This window comes from Capra hircus, chromosome 1 (assembly GCF_001704415.2).
Source record: "Capra hircus breed San Clemente chromosome 1, ASM170441v1, whole genome shotgun sequence".
NCBI lineage: Eukaryota > Metazoa > Chordata > Mammalia > Artiodactyla > Bovidae > Capra > Capra hircus.
In genome coordinates this window covers 41,688,881-41,711,691 of record NC_030808.1, presented here as the reverse complement: position 1 = coordinate 41,711,691, position 22,811 = coordinate 41,688,881, and the positions used below count along the sequence as shown (strand labels likewise).

At 47.6% G+C, this 22,811-nt stretch overlaps 1 protein-coding gene across 1 annotated transcript in view; it reads left to right on the top strand.

Moving 5' to 3' along the window:
* The window catches only part of MRPS6 (mitochondrial ribosomal protein S6), a 65,601-nt gene extending 51,364 nt beyond the window's left edge, over positions 1 to 14,237 (top strand). The window contains exon 3 of the mRNA XM_018056868.1: positions 13,656 to 14,237. Coding sequence (XP_017912357.1) covers positions 13,656 to 13,845 — 190 coding nt within the window. The 3' untranslated portion in view covers positions 13,846 to 14,237. The remainder of the gene's footprint in view (positions 1 to 13,655) is intronic.

Below are 22,811 nucleotides of genomic sequence, written 5' to 3'. Positions count from 1 at the left end.
GTGTTTTTTGTTTATAACTGGGGACCTGTTTTCTCACTGGAACAACTTGATGGTTAAGTTCCCTAGGCTGATCCATAGGAACTTACTTTTAAACTCATCATCTCTGAGGGTCAGTAGAGTTGGACGCATCACTTTTGTCCCCTGGTGATGTGAAATTAGGAACTGGGAGGTGTTGACTAGACGCCCTGTCACTGTTTGGGCAGGTTGGGATGGTTGGGGAGTTTGGGTCTCCTGGACCAGCTTTCTAGATGGCCGCTTCCAGCCTCAGTCACCAGCCCCCAGCCCCCCAGCCCTGTTTCACCAGGCAGTGTCTGGAAACCCCTGGAGGGAGCGTGGTTAGGAGCTGGGTTAGGAGCTGGGTGGGGAAGGTCCAAGAAGGCCTGGGATTTAGTCCCAGCTCGGGCTTTGCCTGGGTCTCGGGGGGTGGGGGCAGGGGGTGCAGATTCTCTTTGCTTCGTGCCTTCACACGCTCACTTTGGTACTCGTGTCGACTTTCTGGGAAATGCAAATTTGGTGTTGTGGAAAATTCTTACCCGTGTTCCTTGGTGTCTAAAAGGGTCCAGCGTGACATGCTCGGAAGGGAGCCACGGGCGTACTTGCTCGTTTAGACCCTTGTTCAGAAGAGGCAGGCCCCGCACCGAGGCGCAGCGTGCACCCGCCACCCTCCGCCTGCAGCCTCATGGCGTCTTCCTCCCGGGCCACATGGCCTGGCCTAAGGCTCTCTTTCCACTAGATGGGGCTGGACTGAGACTCAGAGCGATTCCTCATGCAGGAGAGGGAACCTTAGAAGAAACCCTGGTCCGAATGGCAGCATCGGGCCTCAGCTCGTGTGTAAAAGAACCCCCCTCCCCGCAACGCCCCTGCCGGCTTTGACTGTCCTCTACGCGTCTGATTTTCCTGCAGTGCCACTGGGCTGACTCCAGAACACGTGTGTATATGAATGCTTAAGTAGTGAAGGAGGTTTTTCTGGCCTGTTTTGTCCCTTCTTTCTCTGTTCTCATCTGCTGTAAAAGGTGAGTAGGTGCTTACAGCAGAGATCTGCTGGCCTACATATAAGATGCCCTTCTATTTACGGGTAAGCAGAACGATAAAAATAACTGGCTCTATGGTGAATCAGTGGAATTTTACTGACTTGCTCCCCAGATGTGTCTGCAGCGTCCTCCAGGAGCGCTGGCACCCTCTCTCTCTCTCGAGATTGATTCTCCCCTGTAGTTTTCCCGCTTGCTAATGTTTCCTTGTTCTTGCGCTTTGCTGCCAGCATCAGGCCCAGGCCAGCATCCTGACCCCGTTCTTGCGTGTAGGTGCTTCATGACGGGGTTTCAAGGCAGGACTGCTCTGGTCTCGCTCTCTTTTTCGGTGGCAGTGTCCCAAGATGTGTAAGCATTCTGCAGCAGGTTTAGTGGTTTTTCAAATGTACGAGACCCAGTAGACATCAAAAGAAATGGGGGCTTTTCCACGCAGAGGATTGTTTGAAGGCGAATAGTCCACTGCCTCAGGGAAGCCTGAATCCGGCAAGGTTTAACCCGTGCAGTCTAGGCAGTGCTGTTCACTTGGATCTGTTTCTTCTCTTCAGAAAGGCTTGACGATGCTGCACGGCTAGGCTGCAGAGCCCTCTCCTCCCCCCGCCCCCTTGCCCACCCCACTTGCTGTGAGCGGCTGCGCGCTTCAGTGGAAATTTCCACTCGTCTGCCGGGGGTGGAGGGCGGGAGGCAGTGAGCGCGTGTGTGGCTGTGTCTGAGAGAGACAGACAAAGAACGTAACTCACATTCAAGCAGGCACTTTTTATGGAAAACTTGTAAATGCAGGGTGAAGACAAAAGTGAAATGAAAACCAAATACACCCTTTCCATACAGGACATGGCAGGAAGGCATGTTTCTTCCCTGCGCCCCTTGGGTGGGCTAGGGCCTGGCTGCCAGCTGAGCCTTGTGTCAGGAGGCGAATGAGTGGTCCCCGGGCTCGTGGCATAGAGAGGAGGAGCCGAAAGGATGCTTGGGGCTGCTGGCTCCCTCGAGAAACTGGGCTGGGCTGGAGCATCCTGGTGGCACTGGGCTCAGCCCGTCCTGGGGAAGCCCTTGTTGATGGGGTCTTCTCCGGTCTCTGTGGGGTTTCGTAGTGGAGAGCTTTGTAGTGAGTGTCTTCAGAAATACACAAGAGGGTGAATTATCACCTTCAAGATGACGTGGGCAGTTCTGCCCACGAGACAGCTCCCCCGTTTCTCCAGCTTTGGAACATGGGACTCTGTGATGAGAAATAAACTCTTGTACTAGACTTTTTTTTTGCCTTTTCTCTCCTTGAAAGTGAAAGTGTTAGTCATTCACTCATATCTGACTCTTTGTGACCCCATAGACTCTAGCCCACCAGGCTCCTCTATCCATGGGATTCTCCAGGCCAGAATCCTGGAGTGGGTAGCCATTCCCTTCTCCAGGGGATCTTCCCAACCCAGAGATTGAACCCAGGTCTCCTGCATTTCAGACAGATTCTCTACCGTCTGAGCCACCAGTGAAGCCCCTTTCTCTCCCTGCCTGATATCAGTCATCTCCTGGCTTCTATGTCTTGCAGAGTTGGTGCCGCATGAAACCCTAGTGCTTTTCTGTAGAAAGGCGAGATGCTGGGATGAAACTCGTGTCTGCCTCGCGGATAAAGTGATCCTATAATTAGAACCACACGTGGGAAAAACACACGTTGAAGTGCCAGCACCACCGGGTTTTGTGTTGAAGGCAAGGGCAGTACTTACCTGCCTCCCTGATACACAGAACCATTTCCCTGGTGCCACTGAACGCATGGTTGAAGATGCTGGGACTATGCACTATGATTAGACTTAAGATTACTACACTGGATTTTTCCAAAGTGATCCGTTCATTTTATTGATTTAATCACTGATTGGAGTAAATGGGGAGAAGGGAGAACTAGCTATTTGGAGATCTTGATTTCTCTTTTTCCCCCTTAGTGAAATGTCAGCTTTGGGGCCCATGTAGGCTGGGCAGTTACAGTCATAATTCTGAACTTCCTTGAGTGAGGAGCTTATCGTGAGGATGGAGGTGACGAAAGAGTCACCACGTGATGTGACGTTGGGGGTCTGCGTTCTGACTCTGCCTAGCTGGTTTAGGGCAGGCGGCCCACATGGATAATCTCATTGTGGGTAAAGGAGGGGCAAAGATTCTCTGGAGACACGGAGCCCCTCTTTTGGTGTCTTCCTCAGAACAGCCCTGAAGCTGAAGCTCCAATACTTTGGCCACCTGATGCAAACACCCCAGCTCATTGGAAAAGACTCTGATGCTGGGAAAGATTAGGGTAGAAGAGGATGACGGGATGAGATGGTTGGATGGCATCGTTGACTCAATGGCCATGAGTGTGAGCAAACTCTGGGAGATGGTGAAGGACAGGGAAGCCTGGCATGCTATAGTCCATGGGGTCGCAAAGAGACGGATATGACTAAACAACTGAACAACGAGAACAGCTTCTCATCTGAATTTCAGAATGGCCTCTCCATGGCGGATTTCAGTGGGAGGTAGGGCATGCTGAGGTCATTTTGTCAGCCACACTCCCATCTCTACAGGTCTGTCCTGGACCTGTGCTTTCATGGGAGAAGGATCCTTGCAGGCATCAGGAGTGGCCCAGGCCTACAAGCCCGAGTAGGCTGTTGCTGAGCCTCACATCCTCACGGATAGAAAGTCCCACGGTCATTCCTCAGGTGCCCTGTGGTTAGAAACCCCAGCAGCCAGGATTCAGTGTCCATGACCGCTGCGTTCCTTCCACAGCCTTCGGCAGGACAGGAATACGTGCACGGGCTGTGGAAGACTGGGTCTCCGCCAGACAGCCGTCCTTTGACTTCTGTCCCCAGCTAGACTCAGGTCGAGGCCATGAGTGCCTCATCTTTTAGTCTGCTGAGCTTTGCCCATCATCGATGGTTACTGATAGGTTAAGTTTGCCCGAGACAAATCAGTGAGAAAAAGAGTGTGTCCTGGCAGCCACCAAGAACTGGTCAGGACACCCCTGTGTGGAGAAGCCACATTAGACTGTTGATTTATGAGCTTGGACCGCTAAGACAGACAGAGATTGTTCTGGACCCTGGCTTGGCTCCCTTGTGGTGGGGAGGGGCACCTTGGTTCCTAGGGTGTGGGGTCAGGGGGAGACGGTGGAGATCAGGGGTTCAGCTCTGGCCCAGGAGTGTTGACTACAGTAAGACCTGCCTGTCTGTGAGCCGCGCTTCCCCTTCCCTGTGGTGGTGGTGTTTCCTTTTAGTGGAAATTTCCATGATGTAATAAGGAGCATGGGAGTGGAAGCTGTCTTTGCCCACGTGGGCCCCGGGCGTAGATCAGCAGGGTGATAAGCGTGAAATGAGTGAGCTGTGGTTGTGGGCACAAGCCCATTTGCATCTTGGCCAGTGCTTTTGTCGAGTTGATTGCTGGGCGCGTGTGACTGGGAGAGGGAAGGCAGAATAGGTAAAAAGAAGGTGAAGGCTGGGGGGTTTGGAAGTCACAGAGCCTCCCCCCTGCCCCACAAAGCCAAGCTTAGGCTCTCCAGGCCTTTTTCTTGGGCTTTTCTTTATCCTTGAGAACCCTCCAAAAGGCTGGCTGCTGTAGTTTGGACTGAGGGGGAGCCTTGGGGCTCTGGAGCCTGCCTCTCACCCTGTGGCCCAGTGCAGCTCAGCTCTCTGGAAAGCAGCGGCAGGGGTTGGACTGCATCGTCTCCGTGGTCCCCTCCAGCCCTTCCGTCCTCTGACTCTGTAACCCTCAGGTTCCAAAGCTCTCAGTGGCTGTTAGAATTCTGGCAGTGGCCACTTAGTAAGCTGAGTGACTTTGAACGAATGACTTAATTGATGTGAAATTCAAAGGAGGGTATGGCGTAGGAAACCACGTTGAAAGCGGCTGGAGCGCCGGTTGTTGCTGGGGAGAGGCTCGTGGGCCCCAGCCGACCCCAGCACGCTTCCACTCCTCACACTCCCTGAGTTGCCACGCCAAGTGGAGCGTCTCCTTCCTCCCTCTTCTTCAGGAGCTGTTCAAAAGAAAGTTCTACCTGAGACGTTTTCCTTTCCGTTTGTGAAATGAGAGGTTTCTGATCCATCTGGCCTCTGGTTTCCATCCTTGGGGATCCTCTTTCCCCTTATCACAGAGTGGCATCCAAAGGCTGGGGTTATTTCTCGGCATTATCTGACGAGTGCCGGTGGACGGGGAGCCCTGCCCAGGAGGCCTGCATGAGAAGTGACTGGTGGCGGCTGGGCTGGTCGCTGGCTGTTGTAAACACACTCTCTCTCAGAAACTGTTTAGACTTGGAGGCAAGCCCACAGAAATGCCTAGTAGAATGGAAAACAGAAGAAAACGATACTTCCAAACCCCAGATATGGTATTTGAATGACTTGACCATAAGGAAGGGTAGGCTTAACTCACTAGCGCAAGAGACCCCTGTGTACTTTTCTGGAGGGAGGGAACTTGGGACACTAGGGAGCTGGTCGTGGTAGCTGTGGGGGTTGCTGTGTGCTCAGAGCCTGTCAGTCCCTTGCTCATAAGCATATCCCTCCATAGATTACCCCCATATAGGAGATGGCAGTTCACAGTGCACTTAGCAGGCCATCAGGGCTTTAAGTGGAGCAAAGCAAAAAGAGGACACTTCTAGGGGACCCTGAGCAAAAGGGAGCTCAGAGAGGATGCGTATGTATTTAAAGTAAAACTCCCTGCTGTAGAATTAAGCACGGTGGGATATTGACCGACAGAGGGTGAGGTCACAGCTCACCCACGGCATTCTAATGACTACAGGATGAAGGAACGAATGGATCACAAGGGAAGAGGTGCTGGAGGCCACGCCGAGTGAGTGAGTCCCCAGCCCTGGCCTCCAGGTGGCATAATTATTTGGGGGTTGGAGGAGTGGGTGATGTGCTGGGGGTGGACAAGGAGAAGGTAATTTAAGGTGGATTACACTTACTTTGGGCTTCCCTGGTGGCTCAGATGGTAAAGGATCCACCTGCGATGCAAGAGATCCAGGTTCGATCCCTGGGTCAGGAAGATCCCCTGGAGAAGGAAATGGCCCCCCACTCCAGTATTCTTGCCTGGGGAATCCCATGGACAGAGGAGCTTGATGGGCTCAGTCTATGGGGTCGCGGAGAGTCGGACACGACTGAGCGACTAACTCTTTCCGCGCTTATTTTTTAGGCTCTAATTCAGAGGTTTACCAAGATAAGTAATCTGTAATTAGCCGTTGAACAAACGAACAGTTCTTTAGTTGGGTGATTGCAGTACTAGTGCCTGCTATGTGTAGTAGAAATAACCAAGTAGAGCTAAACCTTGGAAAGTGCAGCCAGGTTGGTGTGTAACGTTCAGAGTTAGCCCAAATGGGGGTCTCCTCATTGAGCAAAAGTGCAACGCAGTGCTTCAGGAAGTTTGCCCAGGTAGTGGAGGAATTGGTGTTTTTATTAATATTTCATTTCTTGAAAAACACTTGGTATCTTCATCAGCTGTAATCACTCCCCCACCACTCTGCATCAAGTCATTCAACAAATCTTGACTCAACAGCTTTATAGAGAGAGAAATGACACACAGTGGACTGCACGTACGTATAAACCCATGAAATCTCCACAATCAAGATGTAGTTTTTTTTACTCTGCAAAATTATTATGAGATTCATCACGGGTATCTATTTATAGTTTATTCCTTTTTATTGCTGAGTAGTATGCCACTTTATGGATATACCACAGTTTGCTTATCAGTTTACATCTTAATGAATATTTGTGTTATTTCTAGCTTGGGGTTGTTAAAAGTTAAGCTGCTATAAACATCGATATACAAGTTGTTCTTTGGGCTTATCTAGGAATGTAAATCTCGGAATGGAATGGCTTGATCATAATGGCAGATAAATGTTTTATTTTTTAAGAGGATGCCAAACTGTTTTCCGAAGTCAGTCATAGCCTTCTGCATTCCCACTGGCAGTGTATGAAAGTGTCAGTTCCTCTGTATGCTCACCAGCACTTGCTGTGGTCATTCTAATAGGTCATTCTTTGTGGTTTGTCCATTGGGCCATTCTCGTTTGTATTTCTCTGATGAGTAATGATGTTAAGCATCTTCTCATGCACTTCTTTGCCATTGTATATCTTCAGCGAAATGCTTCTTTAAATTTTCGGTGCATTTTTAGAATAGTTTTAGAAATAGGTTTAAATTAAACTTGGAGAGGTTTTAATATTCTAGAAATAAGCCCTCTATCAAATATGAGATTTGCAAGTCCCAGTGTATGGCTTATCTTTCCACTCTCTTAAAGAGTCTCTTTCAAAGAGCAGTTTTTAATTTTGACAAGGCCTAAAATGTCAAATTTTTCTTTTATGGAAATTGTGCTTTTGGTGTCTTGTCTAAATAATCTTTGCTTAATGCAGGATCACAAGGATTTTGTCTCAGGTTCTCTTCTAGTTTTATAACGTTATGTTTTATGTTTAGATCTGTGTTCTGTTTTGAGTTAATTTTTGTATATGGTACAAGTATGGATCAAAGAGTTCATTTTTTGGCCTGTGAATATCAAATTGTTCCTGTACCTTTTGTTGAAAGGGACTGTCCTTTATTTTTTGAGTTGCCTTGGCACCTTTGTCACAAATCAATATACTTACGTGTATGGATTTAATTCCGAACTCTTTTCTGTTGATCTGTTTGTCTTATCTGTATGCAGATACCGTACTGCCTTGATTACCATAGTTTCATAGTAAGTCTTGAAATCAGGTAATGTTAGTCCTTCAACTTTATTCTTTATCAAAGTTGTGTTGGCTGTTCTTGGTCTTTTGAATTTCCGTATGAACTTAAGAATCAGTTGTAAATTTCTAACAAAAATGTCTTAGGATTTTGACTGGGATATATTTGGCTCTTTAGATCAGTTTGGGAGAATAGACATCTAAATAAATTGAATCTTTTAGAACTAACACCCAAAAAAGATGTCCTTTTCATTATAGGGGACTGGAATGCAAAAGTAGAAAGTCAAGAAACACCTGGAGTAACAGGCAAATTTGGCCTTGGAATACAGAATGAAGCAGGTCAAAGGCTAATAGAGTTTTGCCAAGAGAACGCACTGGTCATAGCAAACACCCTCTTCCAACAACGCAAGAGAAGACTCTACACATGGATATCACCAGATGGTCAATACCGAAATCAGATTGATCATATTCTTTGCAGCCAAAGATGGAGAAGCTCTATACAGTCAGCAAAAACAAGACCAGGAGCTGACTATGGCTCAGATCATGAACTCCTTATTGCCAAATTCAGACTTAAATTGAAGAAAGTAGGGAAAACCACTAAACCATTCAGGTATGACCTAAATCAAATCCCTTATGATTATACAGTGGAAGGGAGAAATAGATTTAAAGGGCCTGGATCTGATAGATAGAGTGTCTGATGAACTATGGACTGAGGTTCATGCATTGTACAGGAGACAGGGATCAAGACCATCCCCATGGAAAAGAAATGCAAAAAAGCAAAATGGCTGTCTGGGGAGGCCTTAAAAATAGCTGTGAAAAGAAGAGAAGCAAAAAGCAAAGGAGAAAAGGAAAGATATAAGCATCTGAATGCAGAGTTCCAAAGAATAGCAAGAAGAGATAAGAAAGCTTTCTTCAGCAATCAATGCAAAGAAATAGAGGAAAATAACAGAATGGGAAAGACTAGAGATCTCTTCAAGAAAATTAGAGATACCAAGGGAACATTTCATGCAAAGATGGGCTTGATAGAAGACAGAAATGGGAGGCACCTAACAGAAGCAGAAGATATTAAGAAGAGGTGGCAAGGATACACAGAACTGTACAAAACAGATCTTCACGACCAAGATAATCACAATGGTGTGATCACTCACCTAGAGCCAGACATCCTGGAATGTGAAGTCAAACTGGCCTTAGGAAGCATCACTACGAACAAAGCTAGTGGAGGTGATGGAATTCCAATTGAGCTGTTTCAAATGCTGAAAGATGATGCTGTGAAAGTGCTGCACTCAATATGCCAGCAAATTTGGAAAACTCAGCAGTGGCCACAGGACTGAAAAAGGTCAGTTTTCATTCCAATCCCAAAGAAAGGCAATGCCAAAGAATACTCAAACTACTGCACAATTGCACTCATCTCACATGCTAGTAAAGTAATGCTCAAAATTCTCCAAGCCAGGCTTCAGCAATACATGAACCCTGAACTTCCAGATACTCAAGGTGGTTTTAAGAAAGGCAAAATTGCCAGCATTCGCTGGATCATTGAAAAAGCAAGGGAGTTCCAGAAAAACATCTTTATTGACTCTGCCAAAGCCTTTGACTGTGTGGTTCACAATAAACTGGAAAATTCTGAAAGAGATGGGAATACCAGACCACCTAACCTGCCTTTTGAGAAATCTGTATGCAGGTCAGGAAGCAACAGTTAGAACTGGACATGGAACAACAGACTGGTTCCAAATAGAAAAAGGAGTACGTCAAGGCTGTATATGGTCACCCTGCTTATTTAACTTATATGCAGAGTAGATCATGAGAAACGCAGGGCTGGAAGAAGCGCGAGCTGGAATCAAGATTGCCGGGAGAAATATAAATAACCTCAGATATGCAGATGACACCACCCTTATGGCAGAAAGTGAAGAGGAACTAAAAAGCCTCTTGATGAAAGTGAAAGAAGAGAGTGAAAAAGTTGGCTTAAAGCTCAACATTCAGAAGACTAAGATCATGGCATCTGGTCCCATCACTTCATGGGAAATAGATGGGGAAACAGTGGAAACAGTGTCAGACTTTATTTTTGGGGCCTCCAGAATCTCTGCAGATGGTGATTGCAGCCATGACATTAAAAGACGCTTACTCCTTGGAAAGTTATGACCAACCTAGATAGCATATTCAAAAGCAGAGACATTACTTTGCCAACAAAGGTCCTTCTAGTCAAGGCTGTGGTTTTTCCTGTGGTCATGTATGGATGTGACAGTTGGACTGTGAAGAAGGCTGAGTGCCAAAGAATTGATGCTTTTGAACTGTGGTGTTGGAGAAGACTCTTGAGAGTCCCTTGGACTGCAAGGAGATCCAACCAGTCCATTCTGAAGGAGATCAGCCCTGGGTGTTCTTTGGTAGGACTGATGCTAAAGCTGAAGCTCCAATACTTTGGCCACCTCATGTGAAGAGTTGATTCATTGGAAAAGACTCTGATGCTGGGAGGGATTAGGGGCAAGAGGAGAAGGGGACGACAGAGGATGAGATGGCTGGATGGCATCACCGACTTGATGGACGTGAGTTTGAGTGAAGTCCGGGAGTTGGTGATGGAGAGTCGGAGGCCTGGGGTGCTGCAGTTCACGGGGTCGCAAAGAGTTGGACACTACTGAGTGACTGAACTGAACTGACTACCTATGAGCGAAGTTTACCTCTCCATTTATGTAGATTTTCTTTAACTTCTTTCAGCAGTGTTTTGTAATTTTAGTGTAGAAGTCTTGCACATCTTTTGTCAGATTTATTGCTAAATATTTCATTTATAATTTCAAGGTCTGGTTATTTGTTGCTAGAATATAGAAATACAGTTGATTTTTGTTTATTGATCTTGTTTCTTGCTAAACTAGAGTTTTGACATCTTTTTTATAAGCTTCAGATTTTTCTGTATACACAATTGTGACATCTGCAAAAAGTTGGTTTCACTTTTTCCTTATTGATCTAGATGGCTTTTACTCTTTCGCACTTCAGTAAAATGTTGGATGGAAGCACTGAGAGTAGACATTTTTGCTTGTTCGCTTTCTTAGGGGGAAGGCACCTAGACTTTGACCAATTAGTATGATGTTGGATGTGGGGTTTTCCACAGATGCTCTATAGAAGGTCATAGAAGACTCCATCTTTCTGTAGTATGCTGATGGTTTTATCAGGAATGGATATAGGGTTTTGCTAAATCCTTTTTGCATCTGTTGGAGTGATCACATGGCTTTTTAGCTTGTTAATATGATTGATGTCATTCATGTTCAGATGTTTAAGCCAATCTTGCCTCGAACTAAATCCTACTTGGTTGGGATGTATTGTTCTTTTTATTTATTATAGTAGTCAATTTACTAGAGTTTTATTTAGAATTTTTTCATTTATGTTTATGAGAGACACTGGTCTGTTTTTCTTTTCTTTTTAAAAAAGTGTATGTCTGATCTTGGTTCCAGGGTAATGCTGACTTCTTAGGACAAGTTCAAAAGTGTTTTCCTGCTTCACAGATAAGTTTGTGTTCGAATTGATATTTTTTTCTTAAATATTTGGTGGAGCTCACCAGTGAAACCATTTGTGCCTGTAATCTTTATGGGAAGATTTTAAACTACAAATTTAATTTCTTTGATAGATATAGGGCTGGTCAGGTCATCTGTTTCTTCTTGAGTGAGTTTTGATAGTATTTCTTCAAGAAATTTCAGCTAGGTCATCAAGTTTATTGTAAAATTTTTTTATGATATTCATTTATCATCCTTTCAGTATCTGTAAACTTTGTAGTTATTTTACCTTTCTTATTCCCAAATATCAGTGATTTGTATCTTAACTCTTTTTCCTAATCAATCTGATTGGAGTTTTATCAGTTTTATCGATCTTCTCAGTGAGCTAGTGTTTGGTTTCACTAATGTTCTCTTTCGTGTTTCAGAGGTTTCTGCTCTGATTTTTATTTCATTTTTATTTTCTTTTTTGGTCCTACTTTGTATTTAATTTGCTCTTCTTTTTCCATTTTCTCAAGGTGGAAGCTGAAGTCATTCATTTGCGATCTTTATTCTTTTCTTGGCTAGATGTGTAGTGCTGTAAATTTATTGCTAACACTACTTTAGTGGCATTCTCCAAATTTTCATGTGTTGTTTTATTTTCATTCAGTCAAAGTACTTGGTAATTTTCCTTTTGATTTCTTCTTTGACCCATAGGTTGTTTAGATGTGTGTTTAGTTTCCAAGTATTTGGGGGATTTTTCTCAAGATCTTCTGCATGACTCAAGTCCCTTTAGATTTACTGAGACTCATTTTATGGCCCAGAAAATGGTCATCCTTAGTAAATGTTTTATACGCCCTGAGAACAAGTATGTGTAATATCTTGTTGTTGTTGGGTGGAGGGTTCAATAAATATCAGATCCAGTTGGTTGAGGGTGCGCTTGCTCTTTCTGTATCTGACTCGATCTGTCAGTCACTGAGACGCATGGTAGCAGTTTCCAGCTCTAGTTGTGGGTTTGTCTCTTTTCTTCGTCCGTTAGCTTTTGCTTACTGTGTGGGAGCTGCTATCTCCACGTGCACGTGTGGGATTGTTGTGTCTTCTTGGTGTACCCATCTTTCTGTATTGTCTCCTTTTTCCCCTGATAATTTTTTGTTGTTGTTCAGAGTCTCCTTGGTCTGATATTACCGTAGCCACTTGAACTTCCTTTTGATTAGTGTTTTTGCATGATATATGTTTTTCTGTTCTTTAACTTTTAATTATTTTTACTTGATTGACTTTCCCACTAGGCTTGTGAATGGTCACACGCGAAGTTAGGAAGTTTTCTTAGGAGTTTTGAATGCTGAGTTTGTAGAATTACACAAAGTGCCATAGTTTGTCTAATAACTTTCTTCCTTGCTGAGTTTGTTCATTTTCAGTTTGGTCTTTCCTGCTTTCTGTGAGAATTCCACCCTTCAGGCTCACACATCACGGTGAGATATTTCTGTGGATCTGATGAGTGTTAGCCTGTGTTCAGGGTGCTGGGGGTATAGTGACAAAGTCCTTCCTAGGGCCATTCTGTTTTAGTGCAGTGAGGCCGACTGTAAACACACACACTGTCAGCAGGGGTAACAGAACCACAGCCTCAAGAAAGGGAGGGGAGAGCGACCAAGGTCGGCGGGTGGGCCAGCAGGCCTCTCTGCCAAGGTGACCCTTGGACCGAGATGCGATGAAAGTGAGGGGCGGGCTGTGTGGACCTGGGCGAAGAGCATTTCCGGCAGAGGCACAGCGCCTGCAGAGACCTCTGATAGGAATATGCCTGGGAGGAGAGTGTGGCCGGAACCAAGTAAGTGATGTCAGAGGTCATCTTAGCCAGCTGGAACACTGAAGAATTCTGAAAGACCGCCCTGAAAACTGTCCCTTTAACAGCACTGTGGCCCAAACTAAACAGCACAAGGGAGGCTTAAATTTTTAGAACTGAGGGGCAGGGTGGGCAGGGGATAGGGGCGCGTCTCCCTTTGTGTCTGCGTGCAGACAGCCACTGATAAAGTTTTATTGATCTTTTAAGACCAGTGAGCTGTAAGAGATCCTTATCTGTTAGTCTGGTCTGAGTAGATAAATGTTAAATTATTTTGTCTCACCACAAGATTCAAGTTGTTTTCTTTTTGTTCCTTGTCAGTTCTTGAAGGTACCGAATGATGAGTCCTAGGCCTCTCTTAATCATTCTCCTTGTTTGTGAATATGGCTCATGGTTCTCATAGGTGCATCAAGTCACTTGTAAAATTCTTTGGAAAATTAGAAGACTTGTAGATGTTTTCACAGAAAGTGTCAACTCACGGTTTGGAAAATTCAGTAGAGTGAATCAGAAAGGGAGGTCTGGCATGCTGCTGCACTTGTGTTTAACTGGTCCGCTGGCAGTTTCTGTTGTGACAAAGATGGATATTTGTGTTTGTGGGTAGTTGATGTCTTTATGTGGGGAAAAGTAAAATGAAAACATCGACCAAGATAGTGAAATCGCTGTATTTCAGAATGCAGCCCGTTCACGCATGTTTGTTTTATTGCAGGTACTTCTTGGTGGACTTTTATGCACCAACAGCAACTGTTGAAAGCATAATGGAGCACTTGTCTCGAGACATTGACGTGATTAGACCAAATGTTGTAAAACACCCTCTGACCCAGGAAGTGAAAGAATGTGAAGGGATCGTCCCGGTGCCACTTGAAGAAAAGCTGTATTCCACCAAGAAGAGGAAGTGAGAAGGCACACCACACTTTAGCCTTCTGTTTAATTCTCTCACTTTTGAGCGCCACAGATAGATAATTTACAGGCTTGATCTTTATATCTGAGGATGCTATTGGCGCTGTTGGATTTTCCCGAGGTACTTTTAGCTCTTGGTCCTCTTTGCTGTGAGAACTGGGGGCCGACTTCCTTAGGGCCGCTTGGTAATCTTTGGCACCAGCACGTCCTCCTCGCTTGCACTTCATGAGTATAATTTGTCAGTGAGGACTTCCTGCCCAACAGCAACACTAACCCCAGTTTGAAGAGCAAAGCTTATAAAAACTACTTTGGATTGCATGGTCGTTATTCACACTGTATATACCCATGCAAAATAAAATTTTAAGACCACTGTATTATATGCGTCACTTTCGATCTGAGTGAAATTGTGTGATTTTTTAAAAGACCCTTGGCCTCTTGGTCCTCCACGGCACCGTGCACCAGCTGAGGCCTCACACACAGCTCCAGTCTGCCCAGACTGCTGGCAGTGTTGGGAGGAGCCCAGGTTCAAGCCTGGGAGAAGCCGGGGTGTGGGCAGGTGGGGTGCGTCTGCTCCTTGACCCCTGGGCAGTGCCTGCTCCTTTCCTCGTCCTTGCGGTGGGCGCTGCTCTTGGTGAAGGGGCGCGTGCCATGTGGCAGTTGGCGGTGGCACTGCGTCCTGTCATTCCTCTGCCACTAGCACTGCCCGCTCCCCACCCCTCAGCCCTGCAGACCTCTTTGGGGAAGTCGTCACCTCTGAATTCTGCACCCCGTCGCTTTTCCCCGCCGCTCTGATGACCTGGAGGCTGATTGCTGTTGAGTTGGAGATGCCTGAAGTGCTAGCTGGTGCCACTGCCTGTGGCGTGGCACGCTGAACTCTTAATTCTGTGGCACTTATTAGAAGATGCATCTTTTTCGTTGTTGTTGTTTTTATTTGATACTTTATAGACCTTAAAAAAAAAATCCTGGAAATAAAAACACAAGCTCAAAGAGTTTCTCTGTGTTGGCAGAGGAGAAGTTGGGTTTTTGAAATGTTATACTTTGAGACTTAGAAGCAACCAGTCTTTGCTTGAAATTGATTGAATTAATTTACTTAGCAAATAAAAATGCAGGATGGCCAATTAAATGTGAATTTCAGCTAAATGACAAGTCCGCTTTCACATTAAGTATGCCCCCAATATTACATGGTAATACACTTATACCAAAAAAAAAAAATGATGCATTGTCTATTTGTGTCTATTTGACATTCAGATTTACCTGGGTGTCCTGTATATTCTATGTGGTTAGCTTTAGTAGAACTCGGAAGCAAATGAAGTCAGCGTCCAGCATTCTGACTTCTCTGGCAGGGAGGCAAATGACAGGCGAGAACACAGCAGGCGTGCTCTAATTTGCCTCAACCGCTTCTCTGAACCCACCAGAAAACCGATCAGGAGACCAACTGAGATTTCACATCTGGCCAGTTCCAGAGAATCTTTCTCTGAGCCTGGATTTACACCCCAGTGTGAGAATTCTCCTTCACCAAGTTGCATGTACGTCCCTGGTGACTCAGATGGCAAAAAATTCACTTGCAACACAGGAGACCAGGTTCAAGCCCTGGGTCAGGAAGGATCCCCTGGAGAAGGAAATGGCGACCCACTCCAGTATTCTTGCCTGGAGAATCCCATGGACTGAGGGGCCTGGCCGGCTAGAGTCCCTGGGGTCGCAAAGAGTGGAACATGTATTAGCAACTCACACTTTGACTTCCTTGGTCTCTGCCCCAGGCCTGGCAAGCTGAGGCCCCAGGTTCCCTGGCAGTGGGATACCTTCCGTGGCGAGTGAGGATGGGTGAAGATGAAAGAGTCTCTCTTATCTCCTCCCAGCGGCTGGTGCATTGGAAGAAGTTGCCCAGCCTTTCGATCTTCACAGAGCAGGGCCCTGCACAGGGTGTCTGCCCGCAACCCAAAGCTTCTGCACCTAGGTTGTTGGGAGAAGCTCCAGTTACCAAGGTGGATTTCCGGTTGTACTGATTATACAGACAGATCCTGTTAGGGGTGGAGAGGGCGGGAACTGGGCCTCTGCCTCTTCTAACCGCAGTGACGCTGAAGCATTGGCAGATGAGCAAACAGGTGCCTGACTCGCCCAGCTCTGAACTCGCCTGGGGCTGCCGCCCTCAGTGATGCTGCCCTGGATCATCGGATTCCTCACGTGCCTTTCTCTTAAGAGCCCTGACAGCATCCAACTTCCACTTCCTCCAGAGGCATAAAAAGCTATAAGAAAGTCTCTTTGAAGAGCAATAGTTCAGTAAAAAGGGTCATTAAGAACTGGACACTGGAAATAAAAGGGATAAAGTAGAGATTATCTGGAAAAATGGGCTACTTCCTGTTTTATTAGGAATTTCCTGAAAGCGCAGGCGCTCAGCCAAGACTGGAGGGAGCACAGATTCTCTACCAAACCGTCTGGGTCTCGATGCAGTTTCGCTCAGATGCTAATGACCGAGGTGCAAGCTTGCGTTTTCCTAGAGGGTGTTTGTTACGTGTGTGCTTCATGCTGCACACACAGTGTGTGCCTCATTTAGCCTCTTCAGCTCGGTGATAGAGCAGCAGTACCCTTGTTATCTGGATGAGGAAACAAGACTCCCAGGAGGTTTGACCTTGACCCCCACAACTTCGAGTGACCGCTCAGATCTTGAGCTGGGGACCCTGATGGCGTGTCGTCTTATCCCTCTGGTAGCGTGGAGGTTGTCCTCTCGGGTTATAAACAAGGCACCTGGGTGTCTGGGCTGAGCGTATGCTACGCGCCACGCAGGTGTTAAGCGGCCACCCTCGGGGCCTGGAGGTGGCACTGCCACTTCCGTCTCCTGCTCTTGCTGGTCCCCAGGAAGATGGATGGACGCTGTTGGGCAGTCCAGGTCATCGGGTGTGTGGAATCTCGTGGCGCAGTTTAGAGAGTGTTCGGAAGGAGGCTGGCTAAGTAGGACAGCTGTGCGCGTGGCAGCTCCCCTCCTGGGAAGCTCTGGAATGAAGCCACTGTCCCTTCCCCGCCGCCGCCCCCCCGCCTCCCAGGCGCTGATTCATAGCTGGACTCTCAGCGCTGAGGGCGGCCCTTGCCTGTTGCAGCAGGGCTCGTGTGCAGGTTGTCCCCGGGCTGGGGGTGGGGGGTCCTCCTGTTCACGTGGGTGGTGGGTGAGGGCGACATTTGAGTGGCCCACCCCCTTCAGTGGATGGTGACTTGCAGCGTGCTGGGGACGGAGCAGTGAAAAAGACAGTCCTGGGGGGCTGATGGTTGGGAAGGCAGAGAACTGGGTGCTGCCGTGAAGGGAAAGGGTAGAGGATGTGGGTGGGAGGGGGCGGGGGGCGCTGAGACCCGCTGCATATGGAGCTAGTCGCGTGATGTGGTTCTGGCAGAGGGCGCAGCGCCTGCAGACACCTGGACCTCTGAGCTGAGGGGGTGTGATGAGGAGTCAGGGGCCAGATCTGGGAGGCTGACAGCACACCCTCAAGAATAAACGCAAAGGGATAGGAGTCTGCCATCTGAAGTGAACCGCAGAAGCCAAAGAAGCCAGGCCTGGGGGTGACTCCACAGTTCTGGAGCGCTGCCTCTGGGGGCCTCTTTCTCACACTTGTCACCCTGTTCTTGGTCCACTTTGAACAGGATTGAACTTCTAGAAGCACTGTTTTTTGTTTTCTTTGCACGAGGTGGGCTCAGGAAGGTGGAGAATGAGAGGGAGACTGTAGGCCAGAAAGCTAGTCCCAGCTGTGCCCTGGAAGCTGCTTCGCAGAGACATGAGTCAGGGAAGCACTGGGCAAGCATCTGACCTTGAGACAATCAAGTCCTGTACCCTGAAGTGTCCGCAAGGAAGAACCACTGAGCCCAAGCGAGCCTTTTGCCGAAAGACCAGGTTTGTGTTAAGGTGAAATGCTGATGATAAGAGGAGTGTTGGAAGCGTGAGCTACTCCAGAAGAGCAGTGATCCATCCACCCTGACACACCTGAGGGACACAACACACAGCTTCAGCAAAAGCTCAGTGTGGGTATTATTCCCTTACCCTCCTCAGCGCCCTAACGTGCATATTATACCCATTTTGCAGATGGGGCACCCAAGTGCTAAGAAAAGTGACTCCTCCGAGGCGACCTGAAGGCTCAGCAGGTTAAGAATCTGCCTGCAATACAGGAGATGCAGGTTCATTTCCTGGGTGGGGAAGATCCCCTGGAGAAGAAATAGCAACCCTGAAAGATTCCATGGACAGAGGAGCCTGGTGGGCTACAGTCCATGGGGTCAGACAACAGCAGCCAAGCACGCGCGCATGCACACCCCGAGGTGATTAGCACTAGAGTTGGGGCTGGTCATTTGAACATCCATTTTGGGCACACCACACCTGTCCAGAGGTGGACACTGCCAGTCCCTGCAGCCCAGACTGTGCTCTGAATGACCTCCGCCCCGGGCCCTTCTCATCCCACCACCAGACCAAGGCCCCTGGCTTCATCACTGCAGGAGGGGAGAGTGGAGCTGGGACTCCTGCGACCTGTTTTTAATCTCAGGTCTTCAAAGGGAAGTCCTGAGAACACTAGAAGCAAGTTAGTGCATACCCTGGAGACCAGGCCTCCCTTTGTCCTGTTTTTTCCAAACTCGTCTGTCATTTCCCACAGAGCTTTTTCCTCTCCACATTCCCTCAGGGGTGTGTGTATGGGCGACGCACAGGGCAGGCGCTGCCCTGGGCAGGATACGAAGATGAGTGGGCCGTGACCCTAACCTCGAGGCTCTCACAGATCGGGGAAGGTGGAAACTATTCCACCCTGATATGAGATGCAAACTGCTAAAGAACTGGATTCCTTAGTCCTGGGTGGCAGTGCGGGTGGAGGGGAGGTGGGGGGGGGGTGGTTCCAGCAAAGATGGCCTTTGAGCAGGTAGGGGACGTCTCGTGTGGAGCAGGGGTGGTGGAGATGGAAGGTGCCAAAAATGTGTTTTGGAAACACGTGGGAGTGGGCAGGTGTGGTGCGATGGCAAGAGAGGCGTGGGGTGCGGGACACCCTGCAGATTGAGGGAGTCTCCGAGTTGCCATCAGCTGGTGGAGAGGCCTTTCATGGCTGCCAAGGGTCTCTCGAACTGAGGGACCACTTCCAAGAGCCAAGAATGAGTCCTGCACGTATTCTTAGGCAATGAGCCTCCCGATGGGCCAGTCCCCCGCCCACACTTCGGTGAGAAACGAATGATTCTACCAGTTCCTCACGGAGAAGTGCCAGGAGGGCTGAGCAAGGTTTCCGGGTGTCCTCCAGCAGTGGACAGTGGGCCTGGGAACAGGCTGGTGTGCCGGTGGCGGCACGTGTCCAGGCCTGTTGGCGAGACTTGTCACTGTGGAGAAAACGCAAACGCAGTAGTGGGATGAGCAGAGCACTTGGGCTTAGAGACCCGCACGGGCTGTGTGATCACAGACAGTCTCTTCTTCCAGCCTCCATTGCACGAGCTGCTTTTGAAGAGTCCTTCCAAGTCTGTCCAGCCCCGGCCCAGGTCCCACTGCCCAGTCTGCTGGGGCTTGGGGTGTTCTGTCCGCAACTTGACAACCTGCTGACTGGTGGGATGCAGAGATGGGGAGAGTTTCTCAGAGGCCTCTTCTTTGGCACACTCTTCGTCTTCGGGTAAGGATGACTGTTGTTCCCGTAGCCTGCCAGGGGGTTCGGTGGGGCTGTCGCTCTAATTCTAGACAGAATAGGAGCTGTACCTGACCACGGGGAAACAGCCAACGGAGACTCCGAGGCCAGCAAGGCCGTTGGCTGCACTTAAATTGCCAGCATTCTTTTTTGCTCTGAGAACAAAGCTTTAAGGCACGTGACTTAGACCCAAACACAAATAATGAGGCATCCCGTTAGTCCATGGGAGGAAAATGGTGTGACCAGCAAGTCCCTGGGTGGTGGTGAGGTCTGGTTTTGGGAGAGCTGCCCCATGACTACCTAAATCAGCCTCTAAATTTATGGTTGTTCAGTCACTAAGTCGTGTCCAACTCTCTGTGACCCCACGGACTGCAGCCCACCAGGCTCCTCTCTCCTTCACTATCTCGGAGTTTGCTCAGATTCACTTCCACTGAGTCAGTGATGCTATCGAACCATCTCATCCTCTGCCGCCCCCATCTCTTTTTGCCTTCAGCCTTTCCCAGCATCAGAGTCTCTTCCAATGAGTCAGCTCTTTGCATCAGATGGCCAAAGTATTGGAACTTCAGCTTCAGCATCAGTCCTTCCGATGAATACAGGGTTGATTTCTTGTTTATAGTACCAGCAGCAATAGCTTGATAACCTGGTATGCTTCCAGCTCCTCTTGACCCAACAGGAAGATCAGCAAAACTTGAGCTCCTGAAGCCAGACCAAGTGTCCAGAGTCCTCAAGACCTTTGGGTGCTGCAAGGGAGCAGAGTTGTCATCTGCATGTTGCAATTGAACCGCTTTCTCCAGAACACTTGGGGCTAAGCTTGCCCCTTCTGAGGCAGGAATTGGGATTTCACTTCATTTCCTGGAGATTTAACCCTAAGCTGTGGTTGCCTTGTGAGTGGAAAAGACAAGGATGCATTGTCCAGTGGATAATGCCAGAAGTGAGGATTGTATTAATACAAAATGGGTTCTTGAGCTCTCCATGCCAAGTGGGAGACTCCACTGTGTCCATAAACTCATATTGATCTGACTTGGATGGAGCACTGTGTGTCCCTGTGGGTCCCAAAGTGTATGTACCTCTGTGGAAGATGAGATTTTGCTTTTTGGATGGAGGGCAACTGCTACTATTAACTGCCACCCAAGGTCCGTCTAGTCAAAGCTATGGTTTTTCCAGTAGTCATGTATGGATGTGAGAGTTGGACCATGAAGAAAGCTGCTGCTGCTAAGTCACTTCAGTCATGTCCAACTCTGTGCAACCCCATAGACGACAGCCCACCAGGCTCCTCTGTCCCTGGGATTCTCCAGGTAAGAGTACTAGAGTGGGTTGCCATTGCCTTCTCCCTAGAAAGCTGAGTGCCAAAGAATTGATACTTTTTGAACTATTGTGTTGGAGAAGACTCTTGAGAGTCCCTTGGACTGCAAGGAGATCAAACCAGTCAATCCTGAAGGAAATCAATCCTGAATATTCATTTATAGGACCAATGCTGAAGCTGAAGCTCCAATACTTTGGCTACCTAATGCGAATAACTGACTCCTTGGAAAAGACCCTGATGCTGGGAAAGATTGAAGGCAGGAGGCGAAGGGGACGACAGAGGATGAGATGGCTGGATGGCATCACTGACTCAATGGACGTGAGTCTGAGTGAACTCCGGGAGTTGGTGATGGACAGGGAGGCCTGGCATGCTGCAGTCCATGGCGTCGCAAAGAGTCAGACACGACTGAGCAACTGAACTGAACCGAGGCCTCTCTGAGTGGGAGTTTGATGTATGACACAGGGAACCCCGAGATGGTGCTCTGTGACAACCTGGAGGAATGGACGGGGAGGGAGGTGAGAAGGGGGTTCATTATTCAAAGATTCTGTTTGTGAATTTAAATTTTGAGTCTCTCAGTGTGTCTGTTCCCAGGCAAGGATGAACAAGTGACTTCTTGTTTCAGCTCTTATGCTGTGAATAAGTGTCTTCCTCAGTCAATTTAGTGTTGTGATTCTTGCGTTTACCTGCTTTTTGTTGGTGCTTTTGCTGTGTCAAATGTCCCCTCCATCCACCATTAATGCAGAAATGCTGTCTAGTGTCCCTAAGCACAAAAAGGCTGGGATGTGCCTTATGGAAAAAAATGTATGTGTTAGGGTGGCTTTGCTTAGGCCCAAATTATGGTGCTGTTGGCTTTGTCCAATATTTTTAACTTTTATTGGCATATAGTTGACTTACAATGTTGTATTAGTTTCAGGTATACAACAAAGTGAGTCAGTCATACGTATCTGTATATCCACTTTTTTAGGGGGGAATTCTTTTCCTATATGTGGATCAACAACATATATTAAGTAAGATGTCATTAAGGGACTTCCTTGTAGCTCAGACAGTAAAGAATGTACCTGCAATTCAGGAGACCAAGGTTTGATCCCTGGGTCAGGAAGGTCCTCTGGAGAAGGGCATGGCAACCCACTCCAGTATTCTTGCCTGGAGAATCCCATGGACAGAGGAGCCTGGCGGGCTACAGTAAGTGGGGTCGCAATATGATTGAATGATGAACACTACTCCTACGAAGATGCCAGTAAAAAGAAACACACATAAAGCAAGGTTATTTATTGGGTGGGTGACACAGCTGTTGTGACCAAAGGCTCACAGGAGCCTAGCCCTGCATTTGCCCTAGGAACAGAGGTTTCCAAGTCTCTAAATCAGCATGGACGATGAGAATGGACTGTATTTGATGCGGGTTTGTGCTTTTTCTGCTGAGCACCTCTTCGGTCATCCAGTAATTCTCCAACTTTATCTGCACTGAAGATTTTTATTCCCACCCTTGTCCTTATTCTGTGTGTCTGGCTCATCTTTCACTGTCCTTCCTTCCCTTCTCATTACACTTGAATTCTCCTTCACCAGCTCCCATCCGCTAGAGTGCCACACATCTACGTGTGCCAGGGACCTGCTCTTTGAAAGGAACACTTAGAAAAGAACCTTGGCAGAAGGGTTTGGCAATGTGGCCAGCAAGAGCCTGGACACTGTCCATTTGTGTCTCAGCCTTAGAAGCAGGCAATTTGGTGGGTTTAGTTAAGGCCATGAAAAGGGATAATTAGATCGGCAGTAGAGCAGCCCCTGCCCCCTTCCTTGGGCTCTATGATATCTCAAGGGTTTTCATCACATGCTCCGAATCAAATACGTTTTAATTACCTTTAAAACAATTGCAAAAATTTGTTCACAAAGCAAGAGCGCAAGTTTTAAAGGTGCTAATTTTGTAAAGTAGGCAATTATAGCCAGTGTTGTGAAAGCTTGTTCCTCTTCTGTTTATTTCTTTATTAAAAAAAATATATATATATATACTTATTTATGGCTGCACTGGGTCTTTGTGGCTGTGTGCAGG